The following is a 21,549-nucleotide window of genomic DNA, read 5'->3' on the forward strand; positions in this document are numbered from 1 at the left end:
GGCAGGGGAGGCTCGGCACCAGTTATGCGTCTGTCCGCCGCCTGAAGGCGTCACATCCGGTGCAGGGCGCACGCGTCACTTCCGGCAGGGGAGGCTCGGCAGCGGTTATGCGTCTCTCCGCCAGCGCGTTAATCTCCCATGGAAGGGTGGCGCGACGATTCGGACTCGGCCCGCGATCTCGGCTCGATATGCTGCGGAACCTGCTTACCGGCTTGGTCCGATACGAGAGGATCGAAACCACCTGGGCAAGGGCCGATGAGCTGCGCAGCTATGCGGAGCGGGTGAGACCTGGGGAGGAGCGAGACTTAACACGGGGAAAAGGAGAGAGAGTGCGGGAAAGACTTCCCGGGGGTGGGGAGAGAATGTAAAATAAACTTGTCCCGGGGAGGAGAGAGAGTGTAGGAGAAGCTTGGCTGGGGGGGAGAGCTGAGAGAAAGTTGCAGACTTGGCTGGGGGGAGCCCATTTTCTCTCTTCCCAACACCCAGTCCAGTCGGAGAGAGAGAAAGTGGGAGACACCATGTCAGATGGGGAGAGAGAGAAAGTGGGAGACACCATGTCAGATGGGGAGAGAGAGAAAGTGGGAGACACCATGTCAGATGGGGAGAAAGTGGGAGACACCACGTCAGATGGGGAGAAAGTGGGATACACCGCGTCAGATGGGGAGAAAGTGGAAGACACCATGTCAGATGGGGAGAGAGAGAGAAAGTGGAAGACACCATGTCAGATGGGGAGAGAGAGAAAGTGGGAGACACCATGTCAGATGGGGAGAGAGAGAGAGAAAGTGGGATACACCATGTGAGACGGGGAGAGAGAGAGAAAGTGGGAGACACCATGTGAGACGGGGAGAGAGAGAGAAAGTGGGAGACACCATGTCAGATGGGGAGAGAGAGAGAAAGTGGGAGACACCATGTCAGATGGGGAGAGAGAGAGAAAGTGGGAGACACCATGTCAGATGGGGAGAGAGAGAGAAAGTGGAAGACACCATGTCAGATGGGGAGAGAGAGAGAAAGTGGAAGACACCATGTCAGATGGGGAGAGAGAGAGAAAGTGGGAGACACCATGTCAGATGGGGAGAAAGTGGGAGACACCATGTCAGATGGGGAGAAAGTGGGAGACACCACGTCAGATGGGGAGAAAGTGGGAGACACCGCGTCAGATGGGGAGAAAGTGGGAGACACCACGTCAGATGGGGAGAGAGAGAAAGTGGGAGACACCGCATCAGATGGGGAGAGAGAGAGAAAGTGGGAGACACCGCATCAGATGGGGAGAGTGGGAGACACCACGTCAGATGAGGAGAGAGAAAGTGGGAGACACCGCGTCAGATGGGGAGAGAGAGAGATAGAAAGTGGGAGACACCGCGTCAGATGGGGGGAGAAAGAGAGAAAGTGGGAGACACCGCGTCAGATGGGGGGAGAGAGAAAGAAAGTGGGAGACACCGCGTCAGATGGGGGGAGAGAGAGATAGAAAGTGGGAGACACCGCGTCAGATGGGGGGAGAGAGAGGGAGACACCGTGTCAGATGGGGGGAGAGAGAAATTCGCAGACACTGCGTCAGACGGGGGACAGAGAGGGAGACACTGCGTCAGATGGGGGACAGAGAGGGAGACACTGCGTCAGATGGGGGACAGAGAGGGAGACACTGCGTCAGATGGGGGAGAGAGAAATTGGCAGACACTGCATCAGATAGGGGAGAGAGGGGGAGACACTACGTCAGATGGGGGAGAGAGAGAGTGGGAGATGCTGTGACAGGTAGGGGGAGAGAGAAAGTGGGAGACGCTGTGACAGGTAGGGGGAGAGAGAAAGTGGGAGACACTGGGTCAGATGGGGGAGAGAGTAAAAATGGAAGGAAGATACTGGGCCAGGTGGCAGAGAATGAAGGTGAGAGGCACTTTCAGAAAGTGTGAAACGTTTGGCCAGATTGTGTGTCAGAGATATTGAGTATGGGTGATATAGAGAAGCGGATTGGAGGAGCCTGTGGGAGAGACTCAGGAGTGGGGGGCACATTTGGAAAAGACTGGGCATGGAATGGAGTGCTGTGCGGAGCCGATGTGACATGGAGGGGAGGACAGGTGTAGTTTGTTTGAGAGACTGGAAGGGAGAATCTCAGCATAGTTGGGAAGTACATGTGTGTGTATATAAGAGTAAATAACTGTTCCCTGGACGTACCCGGATCAGTCCAGACTGTGGGTTGAGCTTCCTTTCCAGCAGGTGGAGACAGACTAAAACTTGAAGGATATCATATATGAGGACAGAGCCTGTGCTATAACCCTTCAGTATAACGAATGTCAAAGCAGAAAATAACAAAACCAGAGTAGGATCAAGCAAGCAACCATAAAGCTCAAAAGAGCAACGGTAGAACAATGAACGAAAACAAGTTATGCCTAACCGCTCTTACATATACTTGGTACTTGGACAACCAAGGCTTCCGGTGTATTTGCTCAGTATTGTGGCACAAAAGGACGACTAAAAAGAACTGCAACCTGCAAGAACAAGCTTCGAGAGGACATAAAGAGAGACAAACAGTGAAGGGCGTCTGGACTGATCCGTACCACAGGAACAAAAATTAACAGGTAAGAACTGATTTTCCTTTCCCTGTATGTACCCGGATCAGTCCAGACTGTGGGATGTACCAAAGCTCCCCTAAAGCGGGTGGGATCGAGACAGTCCCGCTCGAAGCACTGGTAGACCAGAAGAACCAAAGAGCGGAGCTCGCACAGCGAGGCGGTAGTGTCGATCAAAAGTAGGTAAGGACGTCCAAGTGGCGGCACTACAAATCTCCTACGGAGAGAACAATTGAAGGTTCGCCCAGGAAGTAGCTCGAGAACGCAGGGAATGAGTCGTTAGATCCTCGGGAACCGCCCGAGCATGACAAAGATAAGCCGAGAAGATCGCTGCCTTCAACCAACGCACTATAGCGGACTCAGAAGCCGGCTTACTCCGATTGGACCCACTCAAGAGGACAAAGGATGAACCGAAACAGGAAGGCCATTGGTAACGAGGAGGTAGCGACGGAGAACTCGTAAGGCATTAAGGCAACAAAGAACGTCACTAGTCGCAGGGGAAACGCGGGGAGTTCCGCCGACTGAGGACATGGAGGTTAGAAGAACCTGCACCAAGAAGGAAGGGCCTGTACGAGAGATACCCCGGAATCAGAAGGACGCAAAGAGGTTCCCGACCGGACAGTGCTAGGATCTCCGAACTCCGACGAGCAGAGGACAGAGAGACCCGAAACCAGTCTTAAGCGGAAGAGCCTTCAAGGTAGCACGATGGAGAGGTTCGAACAGAGCTGCAGAGAGGGCGTGAAAAGAACCAGATGAAACTCTACGACGGACAAACGGCGGAGAAGGTGGACGGAGATGTTTGACGCCCATGAAGCAGAAAATCACAGCCGGGTGACTGCTCAGTGACGACCTTCCACCTGACCCAGGAGAGAGCCGAGAGGGGAGACTTAAACGTGCTGAGAACGAGAGGAAAGACTCTCTGAGAGACTGTCTTGGAGAAGAAAAGACTAACGAGATCGGGGCGGAGCACGCTGAGAAACCAGACTCCGCACAAACAGCCTCAACACGTTCCAGATACGTACGTAGTCCAGAGAAGTCGACCGTTTCCGTGCCCGCAGCCAGGCGGAGAAGACCTCCTCCTAATAGCACTGCGCCGGAGACGTCGTCGTTCAAAGGCCAGGCCGCTAAACAAGCTCGATCGGCCTGGACAGAAAATACAGGTCCCTGAGTAGGGAGCCGAGGAAGATGGCAAAGCCGCAGAGGTACGTCCGTCGCTAGATTGAGAAAAGAATCCGTGAACCACAGCCCGCGCGGCCACTCGGGGGCTAGCAGAAGCACGGAACCCAGATGGAAGTCTATTTGCCTGAGGACTTTCCCGACCAGAGACCACACACTTAGAGAAGGACGCCCGCTGGTCAAGGGAGAGCCAGAACCTCCACGCCCACCGAGCCGTGGTTCCTGCAGCAGAAGAACCAAGTTGCCATGGTATTGCGAAGAGTCGCCAAGAGGCCCAGGTGGGAGGGGACCACCTGTCGATGAGAAAATCCATGGCTGCATCAGAGAGCATCCACGTCCCGGGAGTGAGCAACGGACGACTGAGAATCAGCCTAAGCACTCCCCTGCCCACGGAGTGGGAGACCGTCGGGTACCGTAGATGTCGCTTGGCCCAGGCGAAAAGAAGGCTGGTGTCCAGGGCCACCAGCAGACTGCAGGCGCCTCCTGGGCGACGGATGGAAGCCACGGCGGTGGTGTTGTCGATTCGCCTCACCGCGGATGAGGGGAAGAACTCCAGAAGAGCGAGGAACATCACCCGAGCTTCCAACCGCTTGATGTGCCAGGAAGACGTAGCTGCTGGCCAGATCCCCTGGGCATACTGGGATAGGCAGACCACACCCCAGCCCAAGACAAAGGTGACTGCGGTTACTAACGCCCACCGAGGGACTTGGAGAGGCCTTCCCGGTAGCAAATGAGGGAGGGGAAGCTACCCCAGCAAAGCGGCGATGGCAGAGGCCAAACAACGGAAGGATAGAGTGAAACCGTGTTGCCACTGACTGCCAACGGGACAGCAAAGATGTCTGGAACAGTCGCATATGATAAAATGCCCAAGGCACTAGGTCGACTGTAAGGGCCAAGGAGCTCGAGATTTGTAGGCAGGCACAAGCCATCGGAGAAGGCAGCAAGAGCAGACTTTGAAACTGGTTGAACAACTGGAGGACCCACGCACAAGGCAAGAAGACCTTGCCTACCTGGGTGTCAAAGTGGGCTCCCAGGTACGCTAACTCCGGGAAGGGCCAAAGATCGCTCTTAAATAAATTTAGTATCCATCCCCGAGTCGCAGGAAGAGCTTGTACGTGATACACCGACCGCCGGCAAAGAACCTCCGCCTTGGCCCTGACGCGCCAGACGTCTAGATAAGAGTAGACGAGGAGTCCTGCCCGGCGCAGAGCTGCTGCCATCAACACCCAGACATTGGTGAAGATGCAAGGTGCCGTCGTGAACCAAAGGGAAGCGCATGGAACTCAAAGTCCCGGTGGAGGGCGCGAACGCGAAGAGACTATGGCAGCCACGATAAAACGGATAATGGGAATATGCCACTGTGAAAAACGCGGTGGACGAGGAATGCCCCGGGGCAAGACGACATGAGTATGCTCACAGGGTGGCCCTGCAGAGAAACGGGACCGTGAAAGCCCGGTTCACTCTTGTAAGGTATAAAATTGAACAAAGAAAATAGGATAGTGGCCTGCGGCAAGAACGCTGTCTGGAACCGGGGCCTCCGTGCCCAGACACAGGAGCTTGGTGGGGGTTTGCTCCACCATGTGTCGCAGGGATCGACCGCACGGGAAAACAGAAAAAGATGCCGACAAACTCGAGGAAAGCGAAGACGTACCCGTGTCTGAGAACTTCGAGGACCCACTGGTCTGACCGGATCAGAACCCAGTCCGCGGAGAACAGGGAAAAGGCGACCGCCCCAGAAGGGGACCAAAGAATGAGGTAAGGAAACTCCAGAGTGTGTGCAGGCGAAAGGATTGAGTGCATGGGTTGGACCTCGCGAAAGTGATGGCGCCCACAAGAATGCTGCGACAAAAACTGCGATCGAGAATGAACAAACCCCCTGAGGAGTCACCGTGCCCGCGTGGGGTATGCCACCTCTGGCCCCAAAGCGTGGACGAGATGGTATAAGGGACAGGGATGGGATCGGACGGGCCACCGGGAGCGGACCGCCCTTTCTTTCCCCTAAGGAATCCCTAGATTCTCAAGGTCCTGGACAAGGAACAGCTTACCTTTGAACGGCAACGTACGCCGCCGGCTGTGGACGCCGGAGCAGCCGACCAGTGGCGCAGCTAGAGAAGCCGTGAGGCTGACATCGCCGAGGCAATCGCCTTGGGCTGGAGGCGGAGAAGGGTCGAATGCGCAGCCTCTGGCCACGGGAGGTCCCAGGCTCAGAGGAAAGTTGATGTTGACCCCATGTGAGACCTGCCGGCAGCAGGAAACTGCAGCAAATAGTGGAACACACCCCTGGCGCTAGAACATCAAAGTGCGCTTCACAGGAGCCTCGAGCAGGCGTACCAGGGCCGCATGAAAGCCGGGAAAAACCCTCCTGAAACGTGACGGCATAAGTAGCCCACGAAGGGATTATTGGGTTTTTTTGTTTTGTTTTTTTTTAAACGATGCACGCCACCGGGAGAGGAAGCTTGTTCAGGGCCCGGCCCGGCCGGGGAGCCTGCCAAAGCCTCAGGTGCAACTGTTTGGGCTTGGGAGGATGGGGAAGGCACTTGCCGAAAACTGGAATCCCGCCTGGACCAGAGCACCAGGACTGGAAGGGAGCTTACGCGACCGGATGGGCTATAGGATCCGGGAGAACCGGATCCGCCGGGGGGTCAGGGAGGGGGGCACCACCGGGACCACCCGCGCCCCCAGGGACCCCCCCGGGAGCTCCGAAGCCGGCCAAACTGTAGGCGGCACGGAGTGGGAAAATGGAATTTGATTTTATTATTTATTTAAAGTTGTTATTATTATTTTTTATAATATTGCTTTGTCCACGGGGGGGGGCAGGGGGGGACCTTGCACCTCCTCCTGCATGCTTGCTAGAGGGGAATTACGCAGGAGGAGGGAAAAAGCACATAAAAAACAAAAGAGCACAAAATATCCCGGGTGGGGGAGGGGAAGGGGGGGGCGAGGGGGTGACAAAAACCCCTTCCTGGGGGGCTCAAATCGGGGGGTAGCTGCCAAAAAATCGCCCCCCCCAGCCCCAGGGAGATCCGAAAATGGAGCCGATAAAAAAATCCAAAATGGCCACCGTTCCTGGGTTTTCCCGACCCTGGAACGGCCTGGCCAAGCTTTGGGGAGTCTATCCCCGGGCTAAATTTGCCTTCCCTGCCGAGGAGGGACCTTCCCCACCCGGCAGGGAGGCATAGAAGCCGCTCTGAAGAAAAAAAGGCTGCAGAGAAAAAGTTTGATTGACAGCCTGGAGGCCAGGAGGGAAGCAGGGGGGAATCCTGCTGACTCCTGCCTGTCTTGCTGCCGGTTCAAGCCTCCTGAGACCAGAAAAAGAAAAAAAATACTGGTCTACTGCCGCAAATAAGTTAGAGGTAGGGGAATACCTGCAACTTATAATGAAAAGTGAAAATTCCTCTTCTAAATATTTATTCACTTTTTTTTTTTTTAAACTGAGCGCAGCAGCGGGTTCTAAACCCTCTCGGCAGCCGGCGGGGGGGGGGGGGGGGTGAGGAAGGGGAGACGAGACCCGGAGAGACTCAGTCCCCACACCTGGAAGCGAAATGGACTTGGGCTATGCAGTGCACAAGGGGCAAAGCCCCCCTGAGACCGGCAAGAGCCGGGAGACGGAACCGTCTCCCACAGAAGAAAAGAAAAAAAATTCCTTTACTGCGACGGAAAATAAGAAAAAGTACTTGCTTGATCCGTGAGGAAAGAAGAAAGAAAGGCTGACTAGCCTAAAGCAGAGAACGAAGGGTGAGCTGCTGCACCTGCTGGAGACAGACAAATACTGAAGGGTTATAGCATAGGCTCTGTCCTCACATAGACTAAAACTTGAAGGATATCCTGTCTCCACCTGCTGGAAAGGAGGCTCAACCCACAGTCTGGACTGATGCGTGGTACTACAGGAATGAAAATTAACAGGTAAGAACTAATTTTCCTATTCACATTTAACCGTTCTGTTCCTCTCATGATTTTATAGATCACCATCATATTCTCCCTCAGCTGTCTCTTCTCCAAGCCTTTCCTCATAGGGGAGCCATTCTATCCCCTTTATCATTTTGGTTACCCTTATTTGTACCTTTTCTAGTTCAGCTATATCTTTTTAGAGATGTGACAACGAGAATTGCATACAGTACTCCAGGTGTGCCCTCACCATGGAGCAATAGGTCGAAACATTTTAGCCAAGGTATTAGTGGTAAGATTGGGAGGGATGGCTCCTTAATTAATTCACCCCTAACAATCGGGGTTTGTTCCAGGGAGGTTGGCATCAGATAACGTCAGGAGGGTCTTGGAATCCATTTAGAAGGCATAGCAGGAGAGTGCTCCAGGAGTTCTGCTGACAGTAGACACAGAGAAAGCCTTCGATAGAGTTCATTGACCATTTTTCTTCAGGGTATTGGAGAAAATACAATTAGGGCAGGATGTCCACTATATGAAGACCTGTGTACATGTATTAAGATTAATGAAGGATATTTGGACTCCTTTAGGGTGAAGAAAGGAACCAGGCAAGGGTGTCTGTCATCTCCTCTTTAGCTTAAATTATCACTTGAACCCTTTGCACAGAAGATCCAACAAAATTTCTGGGTTAGTGGTCTAAAGGTATAAGAGGTGGATTACAAACTTTCACTGTTTGCTGGCAATTTTTTATTTACAGTTTTTGAACCGGAAATCTCCCTTGGGGAGTTGTTAAGAGAAATGAGAATGTTTGGAGGAATTTCAGGGTTCAAGGTTAATGAAGACAAGTCAGAGATTCTTAACATTTCTGTGCCCGAGAGGTGTTTTGGGGCACTTGGTGATAAAATCCCATTTAGAGTGGCCAAGAAGTGGCTGAAGTATTTAAGACTTAAAAAAGGCCTGAAGGCTGAAGAACTATTAGAATATAATTATGGTCCCTTGGTGCAAGGGATACAAATGGATTTAGATAGATGGGAAAGGATGAACGTCTCATGGTTTGGAAGGGTGGCTATTTGCAAGAAGAATATTCTGCTGTGATTTTGCTACCTCTTTCAGACACTCCCAGTATGAGTCCCTGCTGGATTTCTGAAGATCTGGCAGCACAAGTTTCGCTTTATATGGAATCGTAGGCCGCAATGGGTATCGAGAAATTAAGAGGGGGTATTGGTATACTTAGTTTAATGTTGTAATATTTTATATCAATTAATTCCTTTATTATAATACTTTTATATGTTTTAAGAATTAATGTACTAGATTTTATGACATTGTTGTAAACCGTTCTGATGGAAACTACCGACTGAGGATATACAAAAAACTTGTAAAATAAATACTATGGAACTGCTCAGCTGCGTGCTTTGTTGCAGTGGCATGTGACAGTGGGTGCTTAGATATGGGTATGTATTGCATAAATTGTAGCAGCGGATCCTCCACTAGAGATCCATGCGTGGGAAGGTGGCACCTTGGTCACAAAGGGACTGTCGCCCTATTCTAGGCTGACTATGGAAGTGTGGGGAAAGTGCAGAAAGAGGTTAGTAGGAAATCGACTTTTCCCCCACACCTTCTTCCTGTATAATAAAAATTTTAGCCCTGGTTTGGAGGCTAGTTGTAATAGTGAGATGGAACGGGAAGGGGATAATTAGATTAGAGCAGTTATGGGATGAGCAGGGTTTCATGCTCTTTGAGAAAATGCAACAGGTCTGTCAGTTGTCATAAAATGATCGCTTCTCCTGTAATCAGTTGGCCCACAATTTTTGCGCAGAAAAGATAGGGTCTGAACTTAAGAAGGCTAAAATATTTTTGTTGGTTTTTGTGAACAAGCGGGTAAGCGTAAACGGCCTATCTCTAGGATTTATGCATTGTTAAATGGGGAACCTATCCTGAAACTTGACTTCCAGCGAGCCTGGGGGACAGACTTGGGAGAGACCTTGGGGGATAGTGATTGGGATCTGTTATGTCCGTCGGTCGCAGACGGCTGCGACCACTAATGTTCACCTCTTTTTATGCAGCCCTGAAACCATTGTGGAAAGTGGCGGCCTCCACCAGCTACCGCCGACCTCCCTGGTATTCCCGGGACAGCCTGGGCACTGCCGACCACCATCTTGCTCATGGGGTCACCTAGGCGCACGCATGGGCCAGTATTAAGCACCCATGGTGGGAACCTTGGGGATGTCCCCTCCGGATGACGTCTACACTCTGCTGTACTTAAGCTGCCTAGCCCTGTCTATCATTGCTGAATCCGCTTCTCTTGTACGGACTTCCTGTTCCAGTTCCTGCACTTCGACGTGAGACGCTCTGGGTACCCGCTCCTCGGGGGCCCTTCCTCGTCTCTGGCTATCTGCTCCTCGAAGGGCCTTCTGCCTTGGACTGTCGTCTGTTCCCGTGCCCCGGGACCTCTCCTGGAACTATCACTCTGAGTACCTTGACTCCACGGACTTCTACTGAACCAGCTTTATTGTGAGATCCTCTCTGGTGAACCCCGTACCTTGGGCCACTACCGTGTCAGCACTAGTGAGGAGCCACCTCAATGTACCCTGCGCTGCAGACCATTGCCACGTCATCACTACAGAAACCTCTCCGGTGTACCCGTACCCGGGCCACTACAACATCATCTCTGAGTGAGGAATCCCTCGGTGTACCCTGCGCTGCAGACCATTGCCACGTCATCACTACAGAAACCTCTCCGGTGTACCCTGGGCCTCGGGCCAATACCGTGCCAGCTCTAGTAAGGAACCACCTTGGTGTACCCTGCACTGCAGTTCATTGCCACGTCATCGCTACTGGTCCCTCACCGGTGTACCTGGGCCACTACAACATGATCTCTGAGTGAGGAATCCCTCAGTGTAGTCTGCGCTGCAGACCATTGCCACGTCATCACTACAGAAACCTCTCCGGTGTACCCTGGGCCTCGGGCCAATACCGTGCCAGCTCTAGTAAGGAACCACCTTGGTGTACCCTGCACTGCAGTTCATTGCCACGTCATCGCTACTGGTCCCTCACCGGTGTACCCGGGCCACTACAACATGATCTCTGAGTGAGGAATCCCTCGGTGTACCCTGCGCTGCAGGTCACTACCACATCATCACTTCAGAGTAAATTCTTTAGTGTACCCCGCTCCGTGGACCATTACCAGATATTCATGTCTGAGGCCTTCTCTCTGGGTGTACCCCTTCTCAGACCTTATGACCTCCTCCTGCACCCCCCCCGCTCCGCGGGCAGTGCCTTTTCTACGTTTATAATAAAGACTCTATTCCACAGCTGTGTCTGACATCCACTGAGACCACACCTCCCCGACGGTGAGACTCACAGGGCTCCTCCTGTGGGCAGTACCATCTCTCATCTTGGCCCAGGGCCCACACACCTACAAGTCATAACAGGATCAATGTTTCTTGGCTAGGAGTAGGGGATCATGTCGTATTTTTTATTTATTTTATTTATTTTATTTTAAATCTTTTCTATACCGTCATTAAGGTGGGTACTGTCACAACGGTTTACAGTAAGGCACCAAAATAATGTTATTAAAATTTATCAGTTTACACAGGTGCCATTAGGTTCGGTAACATAAGTTTTTAATCAAAGCTAGATGTTAAATGAGTGTGTTCACTATTCTGTCCATGTGAAATCTATAACAGTTTGAGTTCAGGACTCATTCTATAAATGTAACTTATCCTTTAGTGATGAATTCTATTAAAAAAACGAACACCCTTATTGATTCCTGTTTGTGTGGGTGTTTTGTCTCTTGCACTTCCCTGGTTTGAACCTTGCAAGTCCTTGGAATCTATTCTCCCTTCTCCCTTCCCGTATGTGAGTAGCAACATCGGCTGCTAGATTGGATTTACCGGAGGAAACAATTATGCGCATTTGACATTGGTGCTCAGGAGCCTTCAAGTCATAAATTTTTTAAAAAATTTTAGTTTAAATACAATGTTTCCTTTTCATAATCAAGAAGAGCTTTATGGTCTGTCTGGTTACTGGGTCATTCCTATATGCACTGGGCAGAGAGGAGAGCAGACTATCAATCGCTTGGCAGGCATTTGTGCTTGACATCCAAGGGAGCGTCCTTACACTGGATGAGCAATCGAGGGATGCATTAGTTTCAATTATTGCCTGTTTTAAAACACTATTTATCCAGAAAGCAGAGGCCAGATGTCTTGTTGCATTTGGGAGGGAATGATTTGGTTGAATGAACTTGTAAACAGTTAATTTGAGATGTCAAAAAGGTGGATTTACAATCGAATTTCTTTGGTAACCGATATTCCCAACCCGTCGATGGATTTTGTCAGATATAATTGCAGGGTGATGTTCTAAGGGGCATAAACATTGGTCAAGGGGGCTTATTAAAATTAATAGGCAAATTGTGAAATGAACAAAGGGGTGGTTCGAAAATTATGCATGATTGGGTAGTTACTGAATGTGCCGGAATTTATAGGGATGATAACATTTATTTGTCTGATATTGGATTGGATCTCTTTCTGAATGATTTGCAAGAGGCTTTAGAGCAGAGTTTTGATTATCGTTATGCTTAGGCAACAGCTTTATGGGGGATGGCACAGGGTAGTATAACTCCCTGTGCCTTTGGCAGGCACCCAAGCCAAAATTGCTTATGTTAATGCTGTATTACTCATCCAAATAGTTTCTGCCCAACCGGCGGGTGGGGGCGGATGTGACAAAGTGCCACTAAGGAGCTGATGTTGGTTAGGTGAGGCCGGTTTCCCAGCTGGTGGTATGGCGGGGGTAGCTCATGGCCTTTATGGTGGTTTGGACGAGTTGAAGAGCTACTTAGCTAGTAATACAGCGAGTGGCTGTACCGTGCAAATGTATGGTTGCAAATTATTGGCTCAGGTAACTGTATTTATGCTGTAATACTAATAAAGCTGTGGCCTATATTTTGTTCCAAAATAAATTGTGTTTTTATGTTATTTGAGAATATATTAGTTGTGGTTTGATCTAACAATGGTCATCCTCCTGCTTTCACATGTTATTGGTTCAGAGAGAACGAGCTCCTGTAAATTTTGCTCAGAAAATAGTGGCATGATTTGTGCCTGTACATGGAAGAATGCAGAGGGAGGTTACCAAAAGGGTGCAGGACCTGCAACAAATACTTTATGCAGAGACACTTAAGGAACTGTAAATGTTGATTAAAAAGGGAGAATGTATATAAATCTATAAGACTAACAATAGATCTAGGCGATGTACAAAAGAACATACATAAACATTGAAGCCTGCAAAAGCTTTAGATAAAATACAAGGTGGTAATATTTTCCATAAGGAAAAAAACAACTCAAGGGAAAGAGGTCATTATATAAAACTAGATGGAAGGAGGATCAGAGGAAAAATGTTTCCCATCTTTATGCAGTGATGATGGATGTCTAGAATAGCCACAAGCAGAGATGATAGTAAACAATACCAACACGGTTGGGCCGAGTAGAGGGGTGAAAGGAAGGAAGAAATGGGTAAAGAAAATGTGGGGGATCTAGGTTTTACTTAAAGTAAGGGAGACTTAGTTCATTATGTATATACATAGAAAAGTAGAGGCAGAACAGCTTGGCTATACTCCCGAGTCTGTGGCAATAAAATGTCATGACTTCATCTAGCTGTTCAAATTTGTATGGTTGAGAGTTGGAAAATTATATGCAGATCACACAAAATTATTGAAAGCTGTTAAAACAGAAGGATGTGAGACTCGTGAACTGGGCATCTAAATAGCAGATAAAGTTTTAATGTGAACCAGTGCAAAGTGATGCACATAGGGGAAGAATATTATTTGTATACTTAGCAAAAAATCTTGGAGTCCTTGGGAAAAACACATTGCAATCCTGCTCTGGGTGTGTGTCAGTGGCCAAAAAACCAAATTGAATGGTAGGAATTATTTGGAAAGGAATAGAAAACAAAAGCGAGAATATAATAATGCCTGTGTATCAAAACATGGAGCAATTGTATCTTAAGTTCTGGTTGCCACATCTGAAGAAAGATATGGAAGTGCTCGAAAAAGTACCGAGAAGCTGTAAAAAATGATAAAGAGGATGAAACTGCACCTTTACAAGGAAAGGCTTAGCAGGTAAGAAATTTTCATCTAGGAGAACGGGTGAATTTGAGAGAGATTCACAAAATTATAAGTGGTATAGAGCAAGTTAATAGGAAATGGATTTTTACTGTTTCAAACAATACTAGGCTAGAACAGTTAGGTATTCATAATGAATAGGTTTGCATACACTGGGTTGCCAATGTATGCAAATCATACTTATGCATATTCATAAACATTCGATTGGATAGATATGTCTCTAGGAGAGGGTTGGGAACACTGGATTAGAGGCCATTCCATGAAACTAACAAGTAGCAGATTTGAACCACATTTTAAAAAGTATTTTTTCAGTCAGCAAACTGTTGGGCTATGGAATTTGTTGCCAAAGGATGTGGTCAAGGCTAGTAGCATGGCTGAGTTTAAACAAGGTCTGACCAAGTTTTTGGAGGGCAAAGGCCATATAAATAAATTATTAGCCAGAGTCTTGGTTGTCTCTTTGTTTTATTTATTTATAGATTTATAAACTGCCTCTTCCCATTGGACTGCAGGGCCATGAACAGCAAAACATAAACACTATTAGTATAAGAAGCATCGAAATCTGCACAGCTTTTGGATGTCTTTATGCTTCTTGACATGAGCAATAGGGAAGGGACTTTCTTATTAAGATCTGCTGGGTTTTTCCAAGTGACTCAGGTGCTGAACTCAAGGGACTATAGGTCTGCCTCAGCATGGCATTTCTTAAGTTAATGTAGTCTTAAAAGATAATGGTAAGAGCACAAACGGATTATAGCCAGAGCTAGTCTAGTAGAGAGCAGACTGTATGGGCCCAATGGTCTTTATTTTCTAGTAAGTATGATGATATTGACAGCTTCACCTACCAAGTTAGATTTGTTTTGTTTTCTTCTAGTTGATCGACTATGGAAAAAAGGGTGACACAAATGAAAAAGCCATGAGGATGGCCAATTTCTGGCTCACAGTAAGTATTGCAAACTCTGGTGCTTAGATGTATCCTGCATCAGTCTGTGCACACTAGTAAACTTAGTCAGATTTATATTGCAGAGAATATTTTGGGGATATTTAGGATTAGCTGACAAATACATGCAATGAGAACATGATGGCAGAGCAATTTGTAAGTGCTTTTTTTCTTTTTAAAAACCCCTGTGGGTGTGAAACATAAGTTAGTTTCTGTTTGGTCCCATCACCACCACCCTTGGGTAGGGCTGTCCTGAAGGGGAGGTGAGATAGAGCTTTGGATACTCTTTTGCTGCCACGGTAGGCTTAGCCCTGACCTCTTTCATGAAGAGTACTAGTGGGGTAGGAACTGCAGCAGCCCATTCTCAAAGATATATGCACTGGTCGGAAGGTAGAGTGCTGCCCTCTACTCCAAGCTCAGAAGCCCGCTTCTCTAATCTTCTGTATCTCAAGAGGCAATGGGGATAGAATCAAGTACAAAGGATAGTCCCAATCTGGAACTAAAGTGAGATAGAGTATCATAGGGTTTTTGTGAATAGGATGTTTCATTTCATCTTGCTACACCAGTCCAGTCCAAACAGGTGGGTTATTTCTTCCTAATCATTTATTTCTTTATTAAACTTATAGCCACTCATCCATAGAGCTCAGCTGGTCACAATAAACATACACAATGAGAAAACAAAATATCAATAGATTATACGATAACAAAATCAAACAAAAGACAATAAAACAAAAATAAAATATCCTTTCCCCAGCTGCGTATGTCACAAATGAGCAGGCAAAGCTGAACCAAGTAAGCCAGCTAGACAGGAAACGCATGGGAAAGTAAAAGAGATTTTAGGAGTTTCCTGAAACATGGGAGGTCTTTCTCTGCCTTAAGGAATGCAGGAAGTTCATTCCACAGTTGAAACCCCACAACACAAAACGTGGTCGCGAGACTGGGTGAGAAGTATCCATTTGAAACCGAATATCCATATGTAAGACAGAGATGTGGAGAACTTGCTCGCCCGGAGCAGGGTGTCAGTCATGCTTTTTGAGTAGCCGCGCTTCTTCAGGCGAGTCCTCTCAAGGGACATACCGTAAGAGAGAATAGGGCCGGGTCTTTGTGGGAAATCGGTCCCTGCTGAAGAAGGTCCCTGTATGGAGGTAGACGCGGAGGGTTCCCCGCAAGTAGTCTTTGTATGTCCGCTTACCTGGTGTGAAGACTGCGGTCTCCTCCCAAGGACAGCCAAGATTCTCACGATCCTGGAATTGCTATAGGACGGCATGAAGAAGAGGTTGTCTCTCAACTCCCTCAAGGTCCAAGTTGCAGCACTGGCCTGCTTCAGGTCCGAATTTAACGGTCCCAGACTATCAACTCATCCCGATGTGTCTCGCTTCCTGAAAGGAGTTAAGCAACTCCGACCACCCATAAAGTGGCCAGTGCCTCTATGGAACCTCAACCTAATACTAGACTTCCTAGCAGGGGGACTCCTTCAGTCTGTCCCTACGTCTCCTGACCTTAAAGACATCCTTTTTGGTCGCAATATGCTCAGGTCAGCGCATCTCTGAACTTCAAGTACTATCATGTCAGGAACTGTTCTTCAGGGTCACCCTGGGCACCATATAGCTGCGTACTGTACCATCCTTCCCACCAAAAGTGGTTTCCCAGTTTCACATGAACCAAACCATATCATTAAGATCTCAAGAGCACAAGGACTTGTAAGACTGACGCCTCTTTCACCTCCTGAATGTCTGCAGAATCCTAGTCCAATACCTGAAAAGATCGGAATCCTTATGTTCTTCACAGCGGCAAGAAATAAGGTGAAGCGGCATTGCGGGCGACCATAGCCATAGAAGTAAACGAGGCTGCCTACATAGAGCCAAGAAAAGCAGTAACTCTACAGGTCAAGGCTCATTCTACAAGGGGCCCAGGCAGTCTCCTGGACTGAAACCAAGTTGCTGTTACCAGCCGAGATCTGTCATGTGACAACATGGTCCTCCCTACACACCTTCTCCAGGTTCTACCGCCTGTATGTTCAGGCCAGGGAGCATACAGCTTTCGCAAGGGCAGTACTAAGTGGGCCACGGGCATCCTCCCACCCGGTAGGGGAGTAGCTTTTGCACATCCCATTGGTCCTGAGTCCATCTGGGTACACACTAGGAAATGGAGAAATTACTTACCTGATAATTCAGTTTTCCTTAGTGTCAACAGATGGACTCAGCATCCCGCCCACGGCTGCTCCAGTAATCGAGAACCTAGGATAACAAAAATCTAGAGACTAAGCAAATAAGTTTAGCCATGGCCTATCTCTAGTTCAAGACACCCTCAGTTTGTCTGGTGTTGGCGTTTATTGTTTGAGTGCACTGGCGTTCTGCAGATATTTTTTATATATATATATATATATATATATATATATATAATTAGTTGAACGAGTTCAAGGTTAATCAAGTATTATGCAACAGATATCCACTTTGGCTTTTCGAAGAGAATAGTGAAGAGCTGAGCTTGATGCATGTGGATATGTAGCTTTGAAATCTGACTCTTTCTCCCATGTGCTATGAGGAGAGCACAATACCCATTGGTCCTGAGTCCATCTGTCTACACCAAGGAAAACGAAATGATCAGGTAAGTAATTTCTCCATTATGTGCATATATTCCACAGCATCATTAAAATGTGTGTGTACATTGAATATAACTGTGGCAATCAAATCCACATAAGTGTGTATTTTTGCTAATGCCATGAAACATGAATATAACTTGACTAGCAACAGACAGTTACGTCTGTAAATTGAAAAAGCGCATGTAGTGAAATCAGTAGCAGACAAACTACCTGACAAAAAAAAAGAAACTGGATTATAAAAGAATTAACTAGATTACCTCTGGGGTAGAAAATCAATTTTTTTCCCTCTCTTCCAGGAAAAAGATCTAATCCACAAGCTCTTCAAAATGCTGGCACCACGCTTTTCATCCCAAGATCAAAATTACACAAACATGTTTCAGATCCCCAATCGAGTGAACCTGGATCGAGCCAAGATGGCAGTGATTGAGTACAAAGGAAATCCTTTTCCACCTCTCATTGTCCAGCAGCGAGATAACGAGAAGACATTACTGAACCAGCTTCTGAAGGGCCTTTGTGAAGGATTAAAAAGCAAAACATCACTACAGGCGAAATCTGTAGTGTCGCATGAAATGAATAAAGGAACTGCAGTGTAACCCTAGTTGTTGATGGAGAAAGAGAAACATTGGGGTCTATTTCCAGCCACTGTTCATACAAAAAAGTTAGTTTGATAAATATATCTGGCTGTCATGTCACTGTATATACCCAACTAACTTAAAGAAAGCCACATAACTATTTTACTAACTTTAGGACTGCTGAAAGCGAAACCAAAGTTAGCCAGATAACTTATTCAGCTAACTTAGCAATGCTTCAGAACACCTCCAAGTTACCTGGCAATGTTTTATGTGGCTAACTACTTAATGAGATAAATTGGAGAGGCAGTCAGCTAGTGAAGATTGTAACATTTTTCCATTTTCCAGATATATGTACAAATTTAACCAAAGAAATGGTGCAGAATGTGGGGGTCAAGCTCTCTGTGGCTACATTAATATAAACTTATGTACATGAGCCAAGTTTACTTTTTACAAGTTGTATCTGTGTGCTGAAAATTGCAATAAACATATTTTCTATTCTATTTTCATTTTGAACAAGTTTTAGGATTTGTGTTATACTATATTATCCCAGATACCCGAAAGAATTCATCAAATAAGAACTTGCCACACTAGGTATCCTATTTCCAATAGTGGCCAATCTAGGTCAGAAGTACCTGGCAAGAAGGCAAACAATAAATAGATCACATGCTTCTATCGCGCAGTGATAATTAGCGGCTATTTCTTAAGTCTGCTTGGTTAATAGTTTATTGACTTATTCATAAATTTTTCCAAACTTTTTTACAACCCAGCTATGCTAACTGCCTTAACCACATCCTCTGGTAATGAATTCCAGAGCTTTATTGTGCATCAAGTACAAGTTTTATACAATTTGGTTTAGAATGTGTTACATACTAACTTCATGGACAGTCCTCTAGTCTTTCCGAATAACATTACCGATTTACATTACCCTGATATATTCCATTCATGATTTTCTCGACCTCTATCATACGTCCCCTCAAGTTGTCTCTTCTCCAAAGTGAACAGACCCAAGCTCATTAGCCTTTTCTCATAGGGGAGCTGTTCCATCCCCTTTATCATTTTGGTCGCCCTTCTCTGTACCTTTTTCAATGCAACTGTATATTTTTTGAGATGCGGTGACCAGAACTGCACACAGTATTCTTAACTGTGGCCTTAACTTGATTAATACAGGGGCGTTATGACCCTATGAACTTCTAGATTTGTTTTTGGCAAGATGGCAGATTTATAAGATAGGTTATATATTATCTTGAGGACTGGAGTATAGTCAATGTAACGCCAGTTTTAAAAAACAGCTCAGAGCGTGATCCAGGAAATTACAGACTAGTGAGTACGATAACCTGGCTAGAAATGCTGAAAGTTTGGGCTACAAGTTTGTTTTTTTTTCAAGAAAGAAAGATGTTGAGTAAAATGATGACAGCTGGTAGGAAGAAAAATACTTGACATGTGGATAAACATAACTTAGTGGGGGTAGAGCCAGCATGGCTTTAGAAGAAGCAATAATCAAATCAAAGGAGATAGCCACACCAACACAGTATAAAACTCTAAGCAGCAGGAGGGACCCAAATCACGGAAGATGAGAAGTATCTACTAGTGGTATTGTACAAGCTACGGTTTAAAAAAAAAATGGCAGAGCAGTTTGAGACAACTGCACTGTTATAATCTTTTACCACAATTAATTATTATTTATTTGTACAAATTATGCAAATAAAAATAGCTTTTGTAGTGAATATTTACATAGAGGCCAACATTCAAAACTGCATTTAGTCAGATAAGTACCGTATTTTTCGGACCATAAGGCGCATCGGATTAAAAGGCGCACCGGTAATAGGACCAGACCTCAGGCAAAGCCCCAGCAACAGGCCTAGCCTTTGACCTCTGAACCGGTTTTCAGACTGGGCACTGTTACTGGGACTAGGCCTAGAGGTCTAGGCCTCAGCAATGGGAACCAGGCCTTGGGTTGGTCCCTGGTATTGGGCATAGTCCTAGGCTTCAGTGCCAAGATCAGACCTCAGGTCAGGCCTTGATTACAGAACCTGATTTCAAGCAAGGCCTTGGGCTGTGCCCTGGAACTTGTCTGTGCCCTGGTTGTCCCAGATTGTGCCCAGGTTGTCTGGTGCTGGGACAACCAGGGCACAGACTCTGTCCTAAGCTGGGACATCCATGGCTGTGCCCTGGTTGTCCCAGCATCAGACTCTGTCCTTGGGCCCCAGTAATAGGACCAGACCTCAGGCAAGGCCCCAGCAACAGGCCTAGCCTTTGGCCTCTGAAAGGGGTTTCAGACTGGGCACTGTTACTGGGACTAGGCCTCAGCAATGGGAAACAGGCCATGGGTTGGCACACCGGATTATAAGGCGCAGCGCTTAATTCAACTCTCAACAATGCATTAATAAGAAAACAAAACGGAAAAACTGTTCATTCCTCCACAAATCCATCAAATTCCTCATCTTCAGTGTCCGAGTTAAACAGTTGGGCAATGTCTATATCATGCATGCTCGGTTCCCCCTCATCATTATCCGAGTCAGTCTCATTGGTGCTGCGTAGCTCTTCAGCAATGATTCCAGCCTTCATGAAAGCTCGGATGACACTGGAGACTGATACCTTGTTCCAGGCATCCACGATCCACTGGCACATGATGGCATAACTCACCCGGCGTTGCCTCCCTGTTTTGGTGAATGTGTGGTCACCTTGTGACATCCAACGCTCCCACGCTGCTCTCAAGTTAACTTTAAATGACCTGTTTATTCCGATATCTAGCGGCTGGAGCTCTTTGGTTAATCCACCCGGAATTACGGCAAGCTCTGAATTAGTTTTCTTCACTTCAGCTTTGACATTATCAGTCAAATGGGCACGCATGGAGTCATAGACCAATAGGGATGGGGAGTTGTGAAGAAAGCCATCCATTCTCTCAACATAGACCTCCCTCAGCCACTCAATCATCTTCTCCTCATCCATCCAGCCCTTTGGGTTAGCCTTGATGGTGACACCAGCAGGAAACTTTTCCCTTGGCAAAGTCTTCCTCTTGAAAATTACCATGGGTGGTAGTTTCTGGCCATTAGCCTGACAGGCGAGAACTACAGTGAAAGCTGACTTCTCATTTCCTGTGGTACGTATACATACCGTACTGGTCCCTGTTTTCTCAACAGTTCGTTGTACGGGGATATCGAATGTGAGGGGGACCTCATCCATGTTAGTGATGTGTTCTGGCTTTATATTCTTTGATTTTAGCTTGGTTATGCAGTAGGTGCGGAAAATGGCCAGCTTCTCTTCATAATCCTTTGGCAGTTGTTGGCAGACAGTAGTTCTGGTGCGGATGGAGAGATTACACCTTTGCATAAAACGAAAGCACCATGAAGGACCTCCTCGAAAGTCCTTGATCCCCATGTCGCGTGCTAACGTTGTGGCTTTGAGTAGAATAGAGACCGTGGAGACGCTTCTACCTGCGGTTCTCTGTTCGATAACCCACTGATGTATGTTGTCCTCCAACTGTGGCCATCTTGCTTTGTTTCCTCGGAAACTCAGTTTGGTCTTTTTTACTTGGCATAAGGCATCTTCTTGTTTCCTCCACTTACGCACCATAGATTCATTAATGTTCAATTCTCTCGCAGCTGCTCTATTTCCATGCTCTACTGCACGAGTTATAGCTTTAAGCTTAAAATCTGCGTCATAAGCATGTCTCTTAACAGGAGCCATTTTGGGGTAGTACTGGAGCACAG

At 47.3% G+C, this 21,549-nt stretch overlaps 1 protein-coding gene across 1 annotated transcript; it reads left to right on the forward strand.

Moving 5' to 3' along the window:
• Positions 1–41: 41 nt before the first annotated feature.
• On the forward strand, positions 42–18,345 carry MRPL17 (mitochondrial ribosomal protein L17). Its single transcript, XM_029598454.1, has 3 exons — positions 42–281; positions 14,600–14,668; positions 17,564–18,345. Exons 1-3 carry the CDS (start codon positions 108–110, stop codon positions 17,858–17,860), a joined length of 540 nt encoding a protein of 179 aa, XP_029454314.1. The 5' UTR covers positions 42–107; the 3' UTR covers positions 17,861–18,345.
• The last annotated feature ends 3,204 nt before the right edge of the window (positions 18,346–21,549 follow it).

The sequence above is a fragment of the Rhinatrema bivittatum genome, chromosome 4, assembly GCF_901001135.1.
Source record: "Rhinatrema bivittatum chromosome 4, aRhiBiv1.1, whole genome shotgun sequence".
NCBI classification, from domain to species: Eukaryota; Metazoa; Chordata; class Amphibia; order Gymnophiona; family Rhinatrematidae; genus Rhinatrema; species Rhinatrema bivittatum.

Excerpts from the sequence above, each read along its gene's own strand:
- MRPL17 (XM_029598454.1), top strand. The coding sequence starts at position 108 with ATGCGTCTCTCCGCCAGCGCGTTAATCTCCCATGGAAGGGTGGCGCGA. Across the intron at positions 282-14,599 it reads TGCGCAGCTATGCGGAGCGG|TTGATCGACTATGGAAAAAA; the intron begins GTGAGACCTGGG and ends GTTTTCTTCTAG. Across the intron at positions 14,669-17,563 it reads TGGCCAATTTCTGGCTCACA|GAAAAAGATCTAATCCACAA; the intron begins GTAAGTATTGCA and ends CCTCTCTTCCAG.